Source organism: Saccoglossus kowalevskii, chromosome 9, assembly GCF_978046115.1.
Source record: "Saccoglossus kowalevskii chromosome 9, keSacKowa6.1, whole genome shotgun sequence".
Taxonomy (NCBI): domain Eukaryota; kingdom Metazoa; phylum Hemichordata; class Enteropneusta; family Harrimaniidae; genus Saccoglossus; species Saccoglossus kowalevskii.
The window spans coordinates 13,366,805-13,386,775 of NC_140649.1; the positions used below are offsets into that span (position 1 = coordinate 13,366,805).

At 37.2% G+C, this 19,971-nt stretch overlaps 1 protein-coding gene across 1 annotated transcript; it reads right to left on the reverse strand.

The window, feature by feature from the left end:
* Positions 1-844: 844 nt before the first annotated feature.
* On the reverse strand, positions 845-16,054 carry LOC100375094 (uncharacterized). The gene is made up of 8 exons (XM_085503178.1): positions 15,859-16,054; positions 6,043-6,232; positions 5,219-5,286; positions 4,620-4,712; positions 4,126-4,278; positions 3,886-4,010; positions 2,846-2,966; positions 845-2,577 (listed from the first exon to the last, which is right to left on the reverse strand). The coding sequence occupies exons 1-8, from the start codon at positions 15,914-15,916 to the stop codon at positions 2,471-2,473; spliced, it is 915 nt and encodes a 304-aa protein (XP_085359304.1). The 5' UTR covers positions 15,917-16,054; the 3' UTR covers positions 845-2,470.
* Between the last annotated feature and the right edge of the window lie 3,917 nt (positions 16,055-19,971).

Genomic DNA, 19,971 nt, shown 5'->3' on the forward strand with positions numbered 1-19,971 from the left:
GACGACGATTTGTTAATGTAAGAGGTTCCCGACGTTTAGCTTAAGGAATATTTTTTTTTCTTCAAAAGGTTGAAAATCATTGAATTGAATTGAATTGGTGACGTTCGTTCTTTTCGTGTCCGAATCTGAAATACGTATCATGTGACTAGTGTGTTAGATGTTGAGGTTTGGCTTTGATGCGGGTTTGAAAGACATTTCGTTGTCCCTTCGTTTTAGTTTTATGATATAATAAACATGTCACAGCTCGTGCTTTCGATTTAAATTTTCAGAAATAAATGCCATGTTCGCGAAGGGTACTCGTGTTTGTACAGTGGGAGTGCTCCGCAGCCAGTTGAAAACTGGCCCAAAGAGATCAACATTGAGGGCGATTTTGACCAATTGGACAACGATATAATCACTCTGAATATGCACAACACTCAACGCTGTACTACTGGTAGTGGCCAAAATTTCGAAACTCGTTAATGCACGAATCATCGCCTCGCCTCGCATCCCCTCCATACCTAAATAGGTCCCATGTGTTGTGTACAATGCGTGTACCTTAATAATTGACACATGACATTCGAACGCATGGAGACTATGGCGCGCTTCAATAGACATGCCAGGTAACAACCATCTGCCACGTAATTCGAGCAATATCACCGTTTAGTTGAACCGATCCAAGTTCTGATTTTTTTCCTGGAACAAATAGTGACCAATTGATAGTATTTAAATCGGTCTTATTTGATCTCGCATTACTGAACTTGATAATGGAAGTTCAATCAATAGATGCATGTTCGATTTCAATTACATTCCCTGATTCACAGAGGGAATTGGATTGACATTTTAAAATAAGACACATTTACAGTTTATTTTTTTCACTAGATGGAATTATTTTAATTGACAAAAAAAAACATATTACTGACAAATATCACGAGTATTTCTCATTTAGCAGTTGTCATAGGCAACCATATCAAAAGTCTACCAGTAGACAATATAAAGTATCTTTACTGCGCGTGATCCGATCAATTACGTCACTTGCCAAATCCATACAAGGAATCATACAGTAAAGATACCCCTTTCCTTCCTTCCTCCCTCCCCCCTCCCTCTTGATGTTCTCCCAATTGTAAAGAGATCCAAGAGGCCGGTTTCGGATCCAATACAATTTTTCGTAAAAAAAAAGTGTTGTTGCATTTTAAAATTATAACATATATCAAGTTTTCTCAAAATATTTTTCTTTCCTAGATTTTGCCTGGTAGTCTTCGTCATCTTGTTAACCTCGAACCACCATCAAAACACGACACTGAAACAACACACAGGCAATACTGAACTAAACATGCAGCAAATCTCGCGTGAGTAACGCTATCAACGATAGGGGTCGAAATCATGGAAAAACATGGCGCCTTCAGTGTTGATTTTAAAATAAGTAATTTTTCGTCTAATTTCCCCTTTAGCGTGCAAAAACAAAACAAAACAACATAATTACATTATATAATATTGCCGAGTGTTGAGTATGGGCTACATGTAATATTTTATCACAATCGTATGGCATCAGACTGATGCGTTCATATGACTTTTGATTGTATCAGTTTGAACGCTGGTGGCGCCTTGACAAGCTGTTATTTTATTATTTTTTTTTACAAATAAGACATAAAAGCAAGGTGTTTGTTTTCTATAGTACTGTGGCTGCATTCAGTCACCTCGAAACGCCCAACGCTTAAAGGCGTGTTTTTTCAACTTAAAGTAAAATATATGTAGATTACACATGTAGTTAAACAAATTAAACATCTACAAAATTCAGTTACACGTACAGAACTTTGATTGCTACACTGTGCATTTACGATATACAACAGTTCCATCCAGAAACATCGTGTTTCAGTGACAATCATTTGTAGTACAACTAATATAAAATAAGAGAATACGAAAGAAATTCACATATTCACCTGTGTTGGCGCTATTGATACACCGCATTACCTGGGAACGACCAAGCTACGCTTTGACATATTAATTACATGCATAAATAACGTTACTGTGACCATCAATTATTCACCATTAAAACGAAATAAACCATGGTCCCCATGAACGATCTGCAGGGATTCTCTTTCGCTTCGCATCTATGGCACGTGACCATCCTCGTCCAAAGCCACATTGTTCAACACCAACCCATTGCAAGGAACCACGTGATTTGTTTTAGAAATAGATACTAGTATATCGAAGCACTTACAATAGAGATCGAATGACTAGATTACTTAAGAAAGTTTAGTATGATATAAATATTGGGCCGAAGTATTTATCTAATAAACTTGTTTTGGTAGGTCGACAATATGTGTTATCTGCTTAACTTCCTTATAAATAATATACGCATTGAAACCATAAATAACTGAGAATATTCAAGAATTCTCAGTGCAAACACAACACCGTCCTCGAACGAGGATCGTACCAACCGACCTGTGGCCATCTTTATGCCATGTACAATATTGCTTATTATTATTTTTTACAATTTAAGAGCAGTGAGGAGGCACACCATAGAAGACACAAAGCTGACCATAATGGAGTTACCGCCATCGGTGGTTGCTGGAGTACACTCTTCTTCCGTGTTTACTGCGAGGGAAAAAAAACAATAGTTAAGAGTGTAGTCATGGTAGTAGTACGCCTTTTAGAATATAGTAAATCTCTCCGAAAAATATTTGTTTATTGACGGAACGCAATAGATCAGAACAATAAGGACGATTAAAATGGTCTTCCCCTCGTCCAGTTAAATTCTTTGAAATGTCGTTGCTGTAGGATGAGCGACAAATAAGAAAGGTGCATTGTGCGTTGCAAAACCAGAGTGCAAATGATGAAAGCGTTTGTTTATATCTATTCTAACCTTTCTCCATCGATACTGCAAATCCCCCATCGTCGACCATGGTTTCTGTCTGGTCTTCGCCACACTGGAAGTCTTGGGCAGTGAGCAAGAGTGTGTTGTTTGCATCAGGTTCCGTGTACGCCTGTAAAAAAGGGAGGGGGTACTAATAATGCCGAGTCATTAAGGTATTTATCATATGCCTTCACTTTCACTCACATCTGATAGGTGCTTTAGAAAAAGAAATTGAACATGACCGCTACGTGTACGTATACCAAATACAGCCTGAGATCGTTGCTTTGCAGCGAGCGAGAAGGCGCCAATCACTAAAGTTTGGCTGTATTTGTTTACGATTAATGACTGACTGATTTAAAGAACAAATCACATGCATGTCATCTGGCTGGATGTAGTATAAACTCACAAACATTTTGCGCGAAAAAACTATTGGCCTTTCTTATGATGTCGGGTATATGCCCCCTCGTGCTCAGACACAAACACCGCATATTCGGTTAGTAATAATAGTCAAAATGAAATAGTCGAAACAAATTGGGTGTTCATTGGTCTTAACTATTAATTTGAAGTTAGAACTTAGCGACAGTTCTTTTCTTCAAATGCAATTCAATTTGGGGGACGTCTGGCTCTAATTATATCACAGTTCGTTGAATCGTTATAGACCCCTCCCCCCCCCCCCCAAGCGCGCCAAGTCCGTAGTATTTGTTGTCGTTCATCATTGAAGATTAAGTTTTTGGGAGATTTTACTATAAATGACGAACGACTACACAACCAAGCCCTATTGTCGTCGGTGTTAACCTACAACGTTTTCACCCACTTACGTCATTCAGACGTCACGGAAGCAGTTAGACGATAGAGGGCGAGACGTATAGGGGAAGTGTATTGAGGCGTCTGTGTGTATATGTCTCGCCGTTTCTGGAGTGAAACAGACATAGCTCGCATTGAAATTAAATCTTGTTAGTACAGCATAGTCCAGGCTGCATGCACGAAAATATAGTTTACGATACAATGTCAACTCTGGTCAAAATAAAGATTGGTTGTAAGACACTCACCATGCAAGCAAATTTACCAGTCCATTCAGTGTCTGTGTCTGCGATAGATGCAGTCTTTACGAACGCGTACTTCAACCCATCCTCACCATCCCAGCTACCCAGACAATCCATGCTACCGTTTGCAACTAGTCAAAACGATAAATACTTAGGTAATTTCATAAACATGTGAACATGATAAAGGACCCAGTGCGATGGCGATATTGAAAGAGAACATCACACCATTTAGGGAGATGTACTTACATGGATTTTGCAAGCCATCGCAGGCAGCAAAGAAAGTCATCGACGTGAAGTCGCCGCTACATGCTTCCAGAGTGTACGTCTTGTTGGCGCAGTCTTCGGTGTCGAACTGAAATTTGCCAATTAGCGAGCACTCCACCGCGGTCAACGAGTCCGCTACAGATTTCAACAAAAATACGTCACTGTTACTTCGATATACCATAGAGGGCGCAATGTTCTGAACATCACGTACGAGTGATTCAAACGACGGCGCATTCATACTAAAAAATAATTTGTAATGTAACAGACATCGAAACAACGCATAATTTCTGGGTAATAATAATAATAATAATAATAATAATAACTGGGTTTTTATTGTGGTCATCAAGGGACGGACGAGCTCCCGAATCAACCACAAGTACAATGCCGAATTCACTCAGACTGAAAACTACGTAAAAATGTCAGTTAGCCACTGCTTCAAAGTCAATACCACGGAGGGTGACTTGACCGTTTCTTACCGTACAGAATATTGCCAGGTTTGGGATACTTCATTAAATCCTCGTCACATATATCTCCAACGCTTGAGGGCGTGTCGTCACTATTCGCATTCTCTGTTGAAGGAGTGTAATCACGAAAGTTAATTGCATAACCCAGCGCATATTAATAAGGTCCAGTATGTTAACAAAATATGTAAGACCATGTATTTTTCACAGTGTTATATTTTTTTTTTATCCTGATGTGCTACTTCAGACAAAGTTTTACGAGCACTGTACTAGTATTAAGTCCCCATACCACAAATCATATTGCTATTGTTAGCCAATGGGCTTCATTTCACCGAGTTTTATTTGAAACGTAATGTGTGAGGGCGTACTGCAATTACGTCAAGATGTTAAATCCGTGTGTGGAGTTGTGTTGACTGACAATTACCAGTGACCTGTGTTGAGAAATATGTGTTTTTCTGGCCAGAATGTTATTATATAAAGGCGGTTTCAGAATTATTCGGGTCTTTGAAACCTGTTTTACTTCGTTTGGTTTTTTCAGAAATGTGTGATATGAAACCTTATTAACACATCTACATCTACATCATAGCGCCCTCTATTAAAAACAAAATACTCACTCGTGTAGGTCATGAGGGCGTTGTCGTTGATCTTCTTATAGGCCAGGCACATGTACTGTTTGTCATTTCTGCGTTGGAAATTATACATGGAAAGTGGTAAGGGAGATGTACAAATTCAAACACAATTGATTGAACACATTAAAAAAGAAGTATAGTTGCACGAATATTCATGTTTAATCGACTTTTTGAATTATTCGTCCATGTTAGCTTCGAAAACTATATCTGGCACGATTTTATATAAATGTGCCTCCGAGTGACTCTTCACTTGTTCTCTCTAACAGTTGTGGCCACATTTAAGCGTGCGAACGACACGCCATATTTTAATTACCGCTAATAACAGTTAGTATACGTCTGTCACCGTAACATAAGTTACAGAGTGCCGTAATTTTGCGATATTTTACAGGGTATTTTCATCCTACCATATAAGAAAATGCGATTTCCAAATATGGAATGATTACGCGCGTAATTACGTCCACTAATAATAAAAACAAACATGGCTGCCACCAGGGTTTGACCGGACTTCACACAAAGAAGTTCGCTGATTCTGTTCTAAACATTTTGGATTTTGCCATTCCCATGATGTATCCTTGGAAGGAAAAGATGTATAATAACTTGATGATAATGTTCCGCTGTACTGTCTTCGTGCATACTTTGAGGTATCCTCGTAATAACCTCATATTATAAGATGATCTCACTGTTATTATCTGAATTATCTTATTTACTATTTCCAAATTTGTGTTTTTAAAGCGCATATTTGTTATGAATAAAAGTAAATAAGTCACTCAATCAATCAAACAAGCAATAGAGCAACGTCGATTACTCACCCGCCAATTTTTTTAAGAACGTATGTATTATCTTCAAATAACAGACACTGGAATTGTGAACTCTCTCCTCCATCCATGCGCGTCATGTTCTCTGCATTGATATCGTATTTGCCGTTTATCATATCGGAGTCTCCGGATGATGTCCATATTCCGATCAGGTCTTCAGGAAAGCCTGTGCAATTTTCGGCATCTAAAACATAAAAAAAATAGAAAATGGGTCAATGCACTCTCATGTTTAGTGAATGAAAAATAGCATGTGTGTATAGATGTTTCTTCACAATTTTGGTGTGTGCATATAATGTGACGTCGCGCTGCGCGCATTCGAATTTTATGAAAACAATGTATAATACTAGCGTTGCATACGTCGCATGGAACCCACATCGAACAGAACACATCACGACGACTGAGGCATTTTACACTTGCATTGCAACCACATAATGTATGAACCGCGACTATTGTAAATGCACATGGGTAGTTGGGATAATTAGTTGTCACGTGATGCATCATTTCTAATCACTGAGAAAACATGATCGCAAATGTAATCAAGTACTGCGAGTAACACGATGGCGGTCACCATAGTAGCACGAGATATATATTTGTTAATACAACCATTAAAGCGCCGGAGGACTTGGTTGAATACACAACATTCGCTGCGTTAGTGTGGGATACTTGCGATCACCTTTAAATTCGAGCAGAGACGATCGAAACGAATACAGCGAATCGCACAGGGAAATCTGTATTAATAATGATATTTCTGACGGATACATAACATTGGAAACAGAACTAAACTCCCCATTTCTGTCACTTCTCCTAAATATATTTGATAATTGCACATAAAATGTGTAAGGATGGCACAGTGCATCGCCAAATAAATACGTAGAAGGTCTCCATTTATTGATCACCGGACATAACGTTCTGTGCTCATTGCACTACTTGCCAAGCGACTGTTAATAGCAACCCCCATTGCGCGATGAAGCATTGTCTTTTGTTTCAATTACATTACATACTCAACGCAATGATAAAAAAAAATATAGATAAATATTAACTTTTTAATTTATTAACGCGTACCATGAAATAATGGATGTCGTTAATATATCACAACATATTGTATATTTTTAGTAGTTTGGCGTCAAAGATAATTAACCAGACTTTGAAGAGAATAGCATATTGCATAACATCTCCTTTCGTTCAGTAACACGTTTGTGAGCTTTCATTCTCCTAAATACGACACACGCAGGAATGACGTCACGACGGTAATTCTCTTGATAACTGACAACACATTTGATCGACTGAAAGCGAAAGGTATCTTAAAGCGGGGAGGGGGGGGGTCTTCGTCTGCGCACGCGTGGGAATTGAGTCCCAAACGACGATAACAAGGCACGCTAAAAAAACGCAAAGGCTTTGTTGTTTCAACCCCATGCATTTTGACAGAGCTTTACATAAGTAGCATCCACATATTTGTAATTACCTAGTTTCAGGAACGGAAATCGATGGAGGCATGGTGCGTTTCACTCGGGTAAAGTACAACGCATGCGCATTGTGCACAGCTACAAACCACAGTGATTGACTTGTGACAGTGATTTTAAACAATGTCACAATGATGTGCAAATCTCGTCATAATCTTCAACAGAATAGTTAGCGTGGTTGCAGCTGCCCATGCGATAATATCGTCTAAAATTGATCGTTCGGAGACGACGACTGAGCAACTGTGCGCATATGTTATTATAATAATGAAAAGTATTCAAATTAATTGAATTATTTGCTCAAAATACATATCATCTCCCTAGTATATAAGCAGGGGATTTGCAAATTGATCTATATACGTCTTCTGTTCGAGATTAGCAAGTATGGTAATATACAATCATGACTCACCGAACTATGGTTGACGTGTAGCCAATGGCAGCTTAATGCAACCGTGTTGTGATTCATATCTTCTGACAACTGCGCATTTAAGTGGCACGTTGCCTCAATGAAAGAGGTCGTGGGGGTCAAACTGTCGTTTGAGCTTACCAATACATTACTCTGAGAAATGTCTCCACAACTGTCACGCGTGAACGTGACATTTCCGCAGCACAGTGATAAAAACCGTCATTATTCGTTAAATTCAATGACATGTATACTGTCCACAGAGGCCTCGTTGTTCAAGATGTTAAATTTTGATAAATTGTTTTATTATTGGTAATGTATTGCGACGACGCATTAAAAAACCAGGTTAATTAAAAAAATAAAATATAAAAAAATCATTTTGCTGTGTTTGGATACAACATATCCCATCGTTCATATGAATAAACATGAGTAATATTTATTCCTTCGAGGACTAATTTAAAATTTACATTTACATGTATTACAAAAACAAACAAAAAAACTTGTTTATTGCGAAGAATGTACGTGAATGGGAAATAATATTTTAGAGCTAATTTGCAATTTTCAAAAACTAATGATCTACTTGTGATCACAAATCACTCTTCATCGTATGCAAATTAAAGAAGGGACAGAAGTTGACGTTGGTTCGTTTTTGTGACATAAGCTGCATAATTCGTGCGAGCTTTGAATAACTAACGAGATCGGTGATTTGACAAAGTATATACGAGCACATAGGCATTAAGTAACATAAGATTATTGTCATGTTATGTTATACGTATGGACGTTTATTTTTATATGGACCTTTTATGGCAGTGAGTGAGTGGACAATTGCATAAATAAATGAAAGTATAAATGAATGAATGAATAAATAAATGAATACATTAAATAATTAATTATTCATTATACAAATAAATAAAATCATTAATAAATTCGATAATGAATAAATGGACAATTGCATATAATATTGAATATATACATTAATCAATCAATAAATAAATAAATTTAAATAAATAAATTCGACCAAACTATATTTTTACTATGTTATGGACTGGCGGATTGATATATATATATATATATATATATATATATATACATAAACATGTGTCCACGTGTGTACATGGACATTTTTGAAAAGAATAAATAGAAAACACCTATTCAAAGAAAAAATAGTCACACAAAATATCGGTAAAATAGAGCCTCAAAAGAGACTGCAAATAACACACCCCTCCCCTCTGGGAAAATTTCACATGCTCTTTTGAATTCTACGCCAACCGTCCTATAACGCTTGGGGAAACCGACGTCGTTTAATTAGTCGTACTCCGAGTCTCAGTTGATAATACATGTTCGACTTAAACATATCATGCACGTTGCTTTGAGACAAATGCGATAATTGAGTGTCATGGCCAGTCGGGATCAACCGATAGTTTCGGTCGAGAAGTTAGTTAAATATTTTGATGGTGTCCTACAATTTTTTTCACCGAGACTTTTCTTTCTGTATATTGATGTATAATGATTTATTTGAGCTATAATCTCTGACTTATTAATTTCAGCTGTCTAGTAAAATGATACAGTTATCTATTATAAATAGTATGTCATAAAGAAACGTACCAAATTATTCACAATGAACACTGCATGACAAATTTAGGTCACGTTGCTAGAATACATGTTATTGCTCTATCTACATAAAACAAATATCGCGTGATACGGCGAGATATCACGTAATGTGACGTCATAGCTAATGGAAACGAACATACGGTAACGTAATAAATGGAGACAAAGGGGAAATGGTATTAGAATATAAAATACGCGTTTCATATTGCCTTGTTTCGACCACAAAACCACAAGGGTTATTTAATTTTAATTTAGAAAATATTACTTAAGTTCGTCGGGGGCACTCCATGAAAACCGCAAAGTTAATCCATGATTAATTATACACTTCGTCCCAGAAGTCGATCAACTAATTAAATTTTCACATACAATGATCCGAGCTGCCGAATAAATAAATTATTTTTTTTTCTTTAGTACGTGAGTGGAAAATTTGATATTTCATAAGCGAGTGTTCGGAACAGAAAATATCCCCCCCCCCTGGCAACCTTGATATTGGGCCACGCGATATTACATTCAGAAGACAACGATTTGGAACGTGATATTAATGTAATTAGTTTAGTCTGGGCTCCATGCCGACTGCATCAATAGATAAACCGATAAGAGAACGAAAATCGAAGACAATTAAATGACACGGAACATTCGCGATGTTTTGGCGAATGCATCAATTGGCTGGGAAACTGCAGAGCAGAAAATATGGCGTATGCTTTATGGTAGTTTTGATGTTTTGCCTAGTTACTCCCTGTGGCCATTTTTAAATGATTTCACGAGAAAGTCACACGCTGGAAAGACATGAAGTTCATCTACAATGTTCAAATTTTGCGCAGATTTTTTCTCAATGTTTTTTTGTTCATACATTTATCATTTTGTTTATCGAATCATTTATTTGTTTGATTACTAGTACATCCACATGTAGTGTATTATGTAGTGTTACATTGAAATGAGATGAGTGACGTCAAACTGGCAATCATAAATTAAGTTACCGTCATAAAAACACTACACTACAGACTAACAAAATATGACTCTTAATATCGAAAAAACTAGGTTAATATTTTGTGAATTTTAACGTTGTGTGCTAATAACAAACATGAAAATGAACGAATGACCGTAACTGTTTTAGTCATTATGAAACAAGACTAATAATCAACTCCCGGTTTTCGTTCGAACAAATTAGACAATGTTTATCTAATAACGTTTCCTATTGGGCAGATTGAATTACTTTAATTCGTTGATATGAGCTAGGCCTTAAAAATATCGAACGGTTTGAGAATGATTGAAGTTTGTGATACAATCTGCAGGTAATCCGCCGTGGTAATTTAAGCGGCGGCCATCTTTGATTTTGCGCTCAGACGGTACCGCATTCTATATATACTGCTGGCTTATAAAATATAACTCGTTCCTAAAGACCACACGTCGATAAGTTAATGATTGCTGTAAAAAAATCGGACTGCGTCCAATCAAAAATATTTGGGCTCAACGAAAGTTCTGGATTAGGTGATATCGGATCTAATCTTAGCAGTGTCGTGTTATGGGAATTACATTCAGCGGTCAAGTGCAATGTAAATTAAATGTTGTCTAGTTGAACCTGTTATTGACAAATTTATTACTATGTATAATGTATTTACTTGTATTTTTCTCAAAAAAATGTAAATTTGTACCAGATTAATAAAACAGTACATACGAAGAAACTTTAGTATTTTATTCAGTAACAGCAAATGAAGCCACTCTGTCCTCATTGGATTAAATCATTATTTTACCATGTACTGAGGGAAAATGAGTGAGTATTGAGTTATATTTAATTAGGTCGACATATTTTTTTGTCAAAACAGTTCCTCCAGACATTGTTAACGACATATTTTCAAATTTAGTTAGCTAAGTAGGCCCGTGGCCTTGTGTGTCTCCCTAGTGTGTGTTATGTTAACGACAAAAAAACCGCACGTATCACACCTGTCAATTTGAAAATTATTCCAGGGATCACCAGATAATGAAGTACAAATGAAGAAAACAAATCAATAACGTTAGGCTCTGTAATGCTATAACGCAAACCCTATTTGAAAACTGACATCCACAGTCGGTATATATAGAGACGTGTTCATAAAAATGGCTTTGCCGTATTGAAATATAATTGCAATGTTACAAATTTGATAAATAAAATACAATGAAGATGTATACGTTCGCTAATAGGTTTCGGATAGCAAGCATAATTTCGTAATAAATGTTAAAATATTATTTCATGTCTATATGTACTTTCGGTTCCTTGTGCAGTGTCTATAAACTCTAATATCGATTAGAAGTCGCGACATCGAGCCTTAAATTATTATAAACATCTTAATGTATTCATACAACTATTCCTATACATGTGACGTCATCTATCGGAGCGTTTCATCTGTGACGTTAAAATGATGTAGCTGTGTAAAAGCGATGTCACCCAAAGCGGCAGCTGTTATGTAATCTAGATTTTATAATGATAAAGCGTTCAAAAAATATTGCTTTTTATTGAAAGGCAACACGAGATCCAGACAATATCGACAAAAGGAACGGCATACGTTACACCAATTCGTACGTCGTAAAAAAAAAAAACTGATCCGCTCGATGGCTGGACCTTCAGAAAGGTTTTTGTGAATCACACTGGGGAAATAATATACGATGTTGTTTTTTTTACAAATGCAGGGACATATCTTTATTTGACAGAAGTAACGGATATTGTTTTCCACTTGAAACTAACTTTTTTAAATGACGCCCTAAGTTGGTATTCAAGCACATGTAACATGTGACGATGAAGGAGCGTCAAGAAAAATAAAATGAATTCACATTCAATTTTCGACAAGATCTATTGATGTCTATTTCTCTAAGATAAAATAGAGCTTTGCTTAAGATCAGTGAGGCAATCTCGAGATCTACAAGATAATGTTTAGTGTATATCTCCTGCGTAAGCCATATCACCATGGTAACACACAAGAGAGAAGACAAACGTGTGATTCAAACTAATCTACCTCTCTCGGGAAAATTGGTTACGACCGGTGCTAACACGATGTACGTCAGTTAACATGTTTTCGTGTTAAATATTATCGATTACAAACCAAGTGCTAAATCACGTGCACGTGGCATGATGGATTGATTTTACAATTGAAATGACAGTCGGTATTTGCTTAGCACATGTGTTCCTGGCAAGTCAATGACAATTACGTGTTTCCAATGAAAAAAAAAGAATTTTTGATTCCTCTATACTCTCATTTCTAACGTGTTCTGACAAATTAACGAACGCTTCATATTTGTCTAAGGCTATTGATAGCGATTGGAGACGCATAATTAAGCACGATACCGTGCGTTGTCTCTTTTTCTCCGAGCACCGTTAGTGGAACGAATTCCTACCTATCAGTCGAGTGTTCCCATTACAGGATGGGGAGGTATATTATTTTGGATTGATCACGTATTCTGCGTTTACGATGCCATTGCAATTGTCACAACGTATATGAAGTACTCTTAAGAGAACATTCAATCACTAATTCTATTCTGATTATCGGGATTAACTGTATCGGGATTTGGCCAAGCTTTTGTAAAGCGAGTGGTTCAAATGTATTCAAATTTCCGAGTTCGTTTTTTTAATAAAAATGCATGGTGTGTTATTCTTATGTCATCAAACTTGGTCTAAATTCTAGAGATCACTCAATTATATAATTTTCTTCTATTTAATATAATTTGAAAAATTGAGTAAACTTAACGTTGAGTACACAATCTCAGATGGAGAAGGCATTTGCAGACCGGCCATGATGGATGAAACATTTGAGGCTGATAACATTTGCTTGAGAATTGAAACTTAGCGTTGTTTTATCGATTAGGATAAACGTCAGATCACTTTCCGTCCTGGGGAAATTTGTTTTGTCTGGTCAAGTCGGTAAAAAGATTGAATTACATGCCACATTTTTTGGAGACATTGTTGTTCAGTCGATGATAAGAGGGCGATTCGCTGCAAGTGGTATCTTTATTTAAAGGGCGGCAGTCGTCGCGCCGCGTCCTGTTCGATGTGGGACTCACAGCGACGTACACAACGCGTGTAAAATACATTGTTTATTTACATGAAATTCGAACACGCGCTGCGCTACGACCATCGCGCTTTAAAACAGACCGACCGGCTTAAGGAACTCTGTCACATTAATATGCGGTCGCATGAAAGAATCCCGCTGCTCTACGGAGAGTGGGGGATGCAAGAACAGCGTCTTGGAACATGATGTCGCGTTCAATATTACTCTTCAAAATAGTGGCTTTGTACGGGTAATTATTTCCCCGTGGCATTGCATTCGCGTTAGTTTCTCGAAGAAACCATTTTTATGCCGATTTGAATAGCCCTACTCAGTTTCACAGAATAGTTCTATACATCACGTTTTCATAGTGTTCCGCCTTGTAACAAATTACCTTACACGCATGTCATAGCGACGTTGAAAGGGTTCAGCAAGAGTTCACGAATTATGTTTGACTTTACATAGCACTGTCCTCTATAATAATCACGCTAAATGGTTAACATTGGCAACGCTTGTATACACAGAAACGCAGATATTGGAAATGATGTGAGACGCCACCTAGTATTAATCTAAACATTTCAGATCAAATGACATCATACTTGTGTTTTAATCATTTTTTCAATTATATTAACATATACTAAATATTAAGAAGATCAAATATTATTCAGCTACACATATTTAGACATATTTAACTAGAAACACTTTATTTTTTTCAAAATGGAATTATTTTGCTCATGTTTATTTCATTTATGCACGAATGTGTGATAATGTAGTATTGTGATGATAATATAGCAGGAAAACGTAGTATCGTGGGGTACAGTATGCATACTGTTTTACTGTTTCTGGCAGAAAAAAATGTGGTAAACCACAACAACCCCCCCCCCCCAAAAAAAAACAACGATGGAGAAATTTTCGTTGATAAATCTTATTTGAAAATTCTCTCCACTAATCAAGCATAATGTAAAACACCGTTCTCTCTCTAACGACAAGCAGCATATGCCGTCATCATACTAAGGTGTAAATGGGTACTAGCAACTTTGTTCAAACACTGTAAAATGCTTTATTTTTGCTTGGAATTAATTTTCGCTGAGTAAATAATTCAGTGAAAATAAAATACAGCGAATATACCCTTTTTCCTATATTTTACATTCAACTTGTCAAAAATCAGTGAAATAAGTTCGATACAAAACACCCAAAAAGTCTTTTCTGTGAAAACTATTAATTCCAGCTAACATAAAGTATTTTACAGTAAAATATTTTTTTTAGTAGTTCATCATTTATATTTTTGCAAATCAAAAAAAAAAAAAAAAACAATATTTTTTTGACGGAACCACATATACAAACTTATATCGACACTCTGAACATCCATTTACGACACATAAGCAATTCGTCTCTGGAGGACACAGCATTAGAAACGGTGTATGGAGCGTTTTAAACTTCCTGATTTTAATCTACGCTCCTGGAAACATTACTTTTACAATACACTTTGAGATGATAGAAATCGGTGCTCGAAGGAGAACGAATTACGCACACATTATGGAATAGTGTCAAATACAGGTCATGGACATGGCGAGGTTTTAAAATAGGACTTTGGGGCTTGAATTAATTGAACATGTTTTTTATTTCTTTCTTTTTTTTGGTGAAAACCTATTGTGGGGCATATGAGTATTGTCGAACATTATACATCGCAATCTGTACTTGCACCGACAGAGACGCTTGTCCTGTAACGGTATTTTGTCTGTGTTATCATTATTCAAATGAGCTTAGCATTATGCCTATTCACAATAATACAGATGGCGTAGTGTTCTTTTTTGCGCTGCATCATACAAGTCATGCCATGTAACTATATGTCCTTGTGGGAGAGCAGTCTAATTTGGTAAAATTTAGGGTGTGGTCCCTTGGTGTTGTGTCTTAATGTTTGTAAATGGGGCGGGGTTCTAATATTGTCTCAGTTATTGTGCCTTGTGGGTTCTTGTTTAAACAGGGGCGATTATTACGTATATATTGACATATATTTATGTATAGAAATATGTTAATTAAGGCCGTTTTATCTGTTTTATTACCAGAAAACATGCCATACATGGTGGTTGTAACAGCAACGTATTAACACAATTCCGAAACCGATTAGCTTAATTAATTAAATTATCGGCTGAGTATTGTGCATTTCCACAATCGTAATAATCTCCATACATGTACTTACAATGAGAGATGATTATGTGATTGCAATGATGCTACGGAACAGCGGAGGGGCATAACATTGGGTATTGATAATGAGTGTCGAGGGAGAGAAATATCTATTTCGAACACAATAGTATGATGTAGCACTTACCACTGACGCCGAAAAGAAAAACAAGCACTGCGGCAGAAATTAAGAACGTCTTCATCATCACGATAGCGTTCACAAGTCACTCCGATTCCAAATTCTCTGAATTGAATTGTAATACTACTTAATAGCACGGGAACTGTACAGGAAGCTATCCGTTCCGACGGTCGACGCAGTCTGCAATCAGCCGCTTGCATGCAGTTAGGATTATCGTACATGCGCAGACTGCTTTAGGGGGACAACATTTTTCCAGATGGGGAGTAACGTCATATTATGGCGAGGGTGAGTGCTGTGAAGATGTTGTGACGTCATAATATATTTTTAACACGGTCGTCGTTATTGCCATGGCTATGCACAATAAGACCTCATATAGTCGCTTTATCGCTTTTTAGACTAGGAATCAAAACGTCATTTCGCTTATATTTTACCTGACAACACAGTTACCACGCTATATTCAAAACAAAAGTAGGGTTAGTCATACATACATTAGACATTATTCACCAGAAAGCGGTAGTGGCAACAAATCTAAACGATCGCAGTGGGTGGTGGCAACAGACGGCTGTATGGCTGTCATACGGTTTTAAAATCGGCAACGTGGATAAAGACGGTATTGAAATAATGTTATCGCTGAATCTTGACGTGTGCAGTATTCATTCATTGCATTAGGGATGTGTGCACCGTCAAGTTGTTTACATAGTCATTACATAACCGTAGGATCTCGGCAACAGGTGGTTGTTACACAGTCGTTAAAATCCTCAATACACGGCAGCTCACATACACCAACAAAAATTTACCTCGCATTGTGAAGATTAAAAGACAGAATTTCGGAATAACATTTTGTTAATTCTCTCAAGCACGAGGTACTGTGTCTCAAGGGGCGGTGGTCGTCCCGCAGCGCGTGTTCGAATTTAATACAAACAAACAATGTATTTTACACGCGTTGCGTACGTCGTTATGAGTCCCAAATCGAACACGACTCGGCACGACGACCATGTGTACCGCCTTTTAATATTAAAAGGCCAACATAGTTTTTGGAGCGCCTTCTTGGAAAAATCCACGACCCGCCAATGATTAATTTAATACACTCTTACGCCAAATGGCGCCGCATCACGTCACGTCGCGCCTCGATCGCGGCATTCACTCTATGACATGGTCTCACTTTTATAAGGGTAGCATTGCGCACTATCTCGATTCATGGCGTTCATGCCAGTGGGTTATATCGATCTCATTGTGACGAGAGTGTCGGCAACATGATGCTACAAGGAAGTCCAAATCATGACGCGTTTTACCATTTATTTCAAGTATATTACAGTATTAGCATTTAATTTTCAATAACTATTTTTTTCTGACATACTTAATAATATATTCTACTCTTGTTCACAGTTATCCATCGACGTTCTACATAACACGTACATGATCGATGGACATTTGCTAGTAATGTTAACATGCACTGAATTCACCGAGGCAGTCAGCAGTGTATCATGCAATTTCTTATAAATATTGGTATTGTAAATCTTCAGACCAATTTTTCTCACATTTATCACACACGTCTGTGAACGCATCATTGCATGGATCGATACTGTTCGAGTTATCATATTGAACATAAATTATTTATATAAACATCCCGTTTTTAATATCTTAAGTTATACCAAATCGCCGACGTTGACTAAAAGAGTGCATTTTCCGGTTATAATACACTAGTCGGCGCGTATACTAGTATATAAATACATGTACTACTGTCGGTCGTTATCAGCCACCGCTGTTATCATGTATTGTTGACATGTCCCACAAGTCCTACATGATTTGCAATAAACCGTCCGATATTTCCACAGTAGGCTTTTTGTACCATGGTATGACGATTAATTAATTTATGCATTTATTAATATGTGTAATGACTTGTAAATTGAATACAACCGGTCCTTAATTACCACCACGTGCCAGAATAGGTGGTCAATACGTGGAATGCAATTCTGACAGTTTTTGAATACATCTCCAAACTAACGTGGTCATGTACGTGTGACGGAAATAGCGCCAACCATTATATGTTGTTGCGTTTCATCCCTGTCTACGTATATTTCTCTCGAAAGCCTGATGACGTATGATGACGTAAGACAAACAGTCATTGTCAATCCGAGTCTCCTCCGTGTTTTAATTAGTTTTATCGATTTTCCGAGTTGTTAATTATTAATTTCCTTGTCATGTTCGTACCAACTGACGCAGATAGGAAGAGAAGTGAACGCCCAACACATAGTAAGTTCCCGATTTGGGTCTTAACTAGATCCGTGACGTCATTTTATTGGCGTCATCATATGTAACGAGTCTGGTCTTAAAACCTGTACCTGGATTCTCATTATAACGACACAGCATCAACGCAGCTTGGAACGACGTCATATGGAAGATTTACAAAATACGGATATCGTGACATAAATTATGATCAGCCGAAGTTGGCACGCGTTATTCCAACTCCCGTGGTTTTGGAGACGAGAAAGAGTGACGACATATTCCTATACTGTAATAAAGTATAATTATTTGTTATGCGAGGAAACAAATAGCACAAAATATGATGTCTATATAGTGTACTGTTTAGTACTGATTATAAATAGACCAAGCAATTAATTGCATCCAATGAACTGAACAAAAATGCCGTAACGAGACAAACATTGCACGTTAAATTACCTGAACCCAGTAACTGTCAGAAAGACTAACGCACTACGTATGACAGCTTGCAATTACGAGGAACAAAACGAGATTTTAAATTTAATTATCAAAAATGCGGGAAGTTGCTTGCCTTAATTGCAAAATTTTCCACTGACCCAAAATTGTTCATTTCCTCCTCCCTTTTTTATGGAGGATTCAAAAAGGTCAGTGAACGATGATCTACTCAGCTGAACCGGAACTCACATCGCTTCTTTGCCTTTTGAAATTACTGCTGTCATTAGTGCTGTCATTACTGCTGTCATTATAAGCGTATAACGATAGGCGACAACACGGATGATGACGCGTTGCCATATTACTGTCCATTTCAATGTGTATTGAATATGATCTCGTTGAATGAAGTAATGTCACGTGGCCATGACTTATGTGTATCACCAACGTGCGTGATCGACTCAGCAAGCCATAACGCAATGGCATGTACCTTGTTTCGCGCAGACCGACCCCGAGTTAGTATCCCGATGAAAACCTCTAATATAGTTTCAAATTTAGTCGCAAAATGCTATTTATTTACAATTATTGTGAAGGGCTTTGAAACAATCTCATTCTCCACATCGAATTTTTGATATCGCAATGTGAAATTATTTTCACTTGGTCCAAAATTGACGAAGATTATAGAAAAATACACAACAATGTCTGAAATGTTGTAACAATGTCTGAAATATTTAACAATATTTTGGCCGGGAAAAAGGAACAGCTTAAGGGGTTCAAGTTCTTGGTGAAGGTATCAAATCAATTTGCATTATTCACTTGGGGAAACCCCGTAGAGGAATCTTGATCTGAGTAATCAAAGCAGACGACGCATTTATTTATTGATGAATATGTTTACAATTGAGATGTTTGTGGATTGCAGTTCCACCTCAACGCGCCACAGACGTCGCATCGCATCGTGTTCGTCGTGGTCCCTTGCACACAACGCATGTCAAATACATCATCGTTTTTTTACACGAGATTCGAAAATCCGCTGCGTGTTGACAGTGGTGGCGCTTTACTATTTAATTAGCGCTCAAGATGCTATGTAGTGTTTCCTTGCGGGAAGTATATGTTTTACTTGTTGCTATGGGCACATTATATTGTTGTGTAGCACGAGATCCACACAGTCAGGCCGAATGACCATACTCGGCCTACAAGCATGTTATTCCTGTCAATACATTATAATAATATTACTATTTTTAAGTAATAAAAAAACGCCCATAGACAAATAAGCGAAAGGGGTATTACTTTATATCGGACTGCTTATTTCATGTTCTCATTAAAACAAGTGAATTGGCTGGTGGGATTGTTGTCATGCCAAAGTGGTTTCAGAGTGGTTCGTTTATTCTTAAATCTTGCTTAATATTATTTTTTGCTACTTGAGAAATCGACCTTTGTCAGTAGGTTGTTCAACTGTCGCGTAAAAACAACGCA

Excerpts from the sequence above, each read along its gene's own strand:
- LOC100375094 (XM_085503178.1), bottom strand. The coding sequence starts at position 15,916 with ATGATGAAGACGTTCTTAATTTCTGCCGCAGTGCTTGTTTTTCTTTTC. Across the intron at positions 2,967-3,885 it reads CTGGTAAATTTGCTTGCATG|GCGTACACGGAACCTGATGC; the intron begins GTGAGTGTCTTA and ends CCTTTTTTACAG. Across the intron at positions 2,578-2,845 it reads TGCAGTATCGATGGAGAAAG|TAAACACGGAAGAAGAGTGT; the intron begins GTTAGAATAGAT and ends TTTCCCTCGCAG.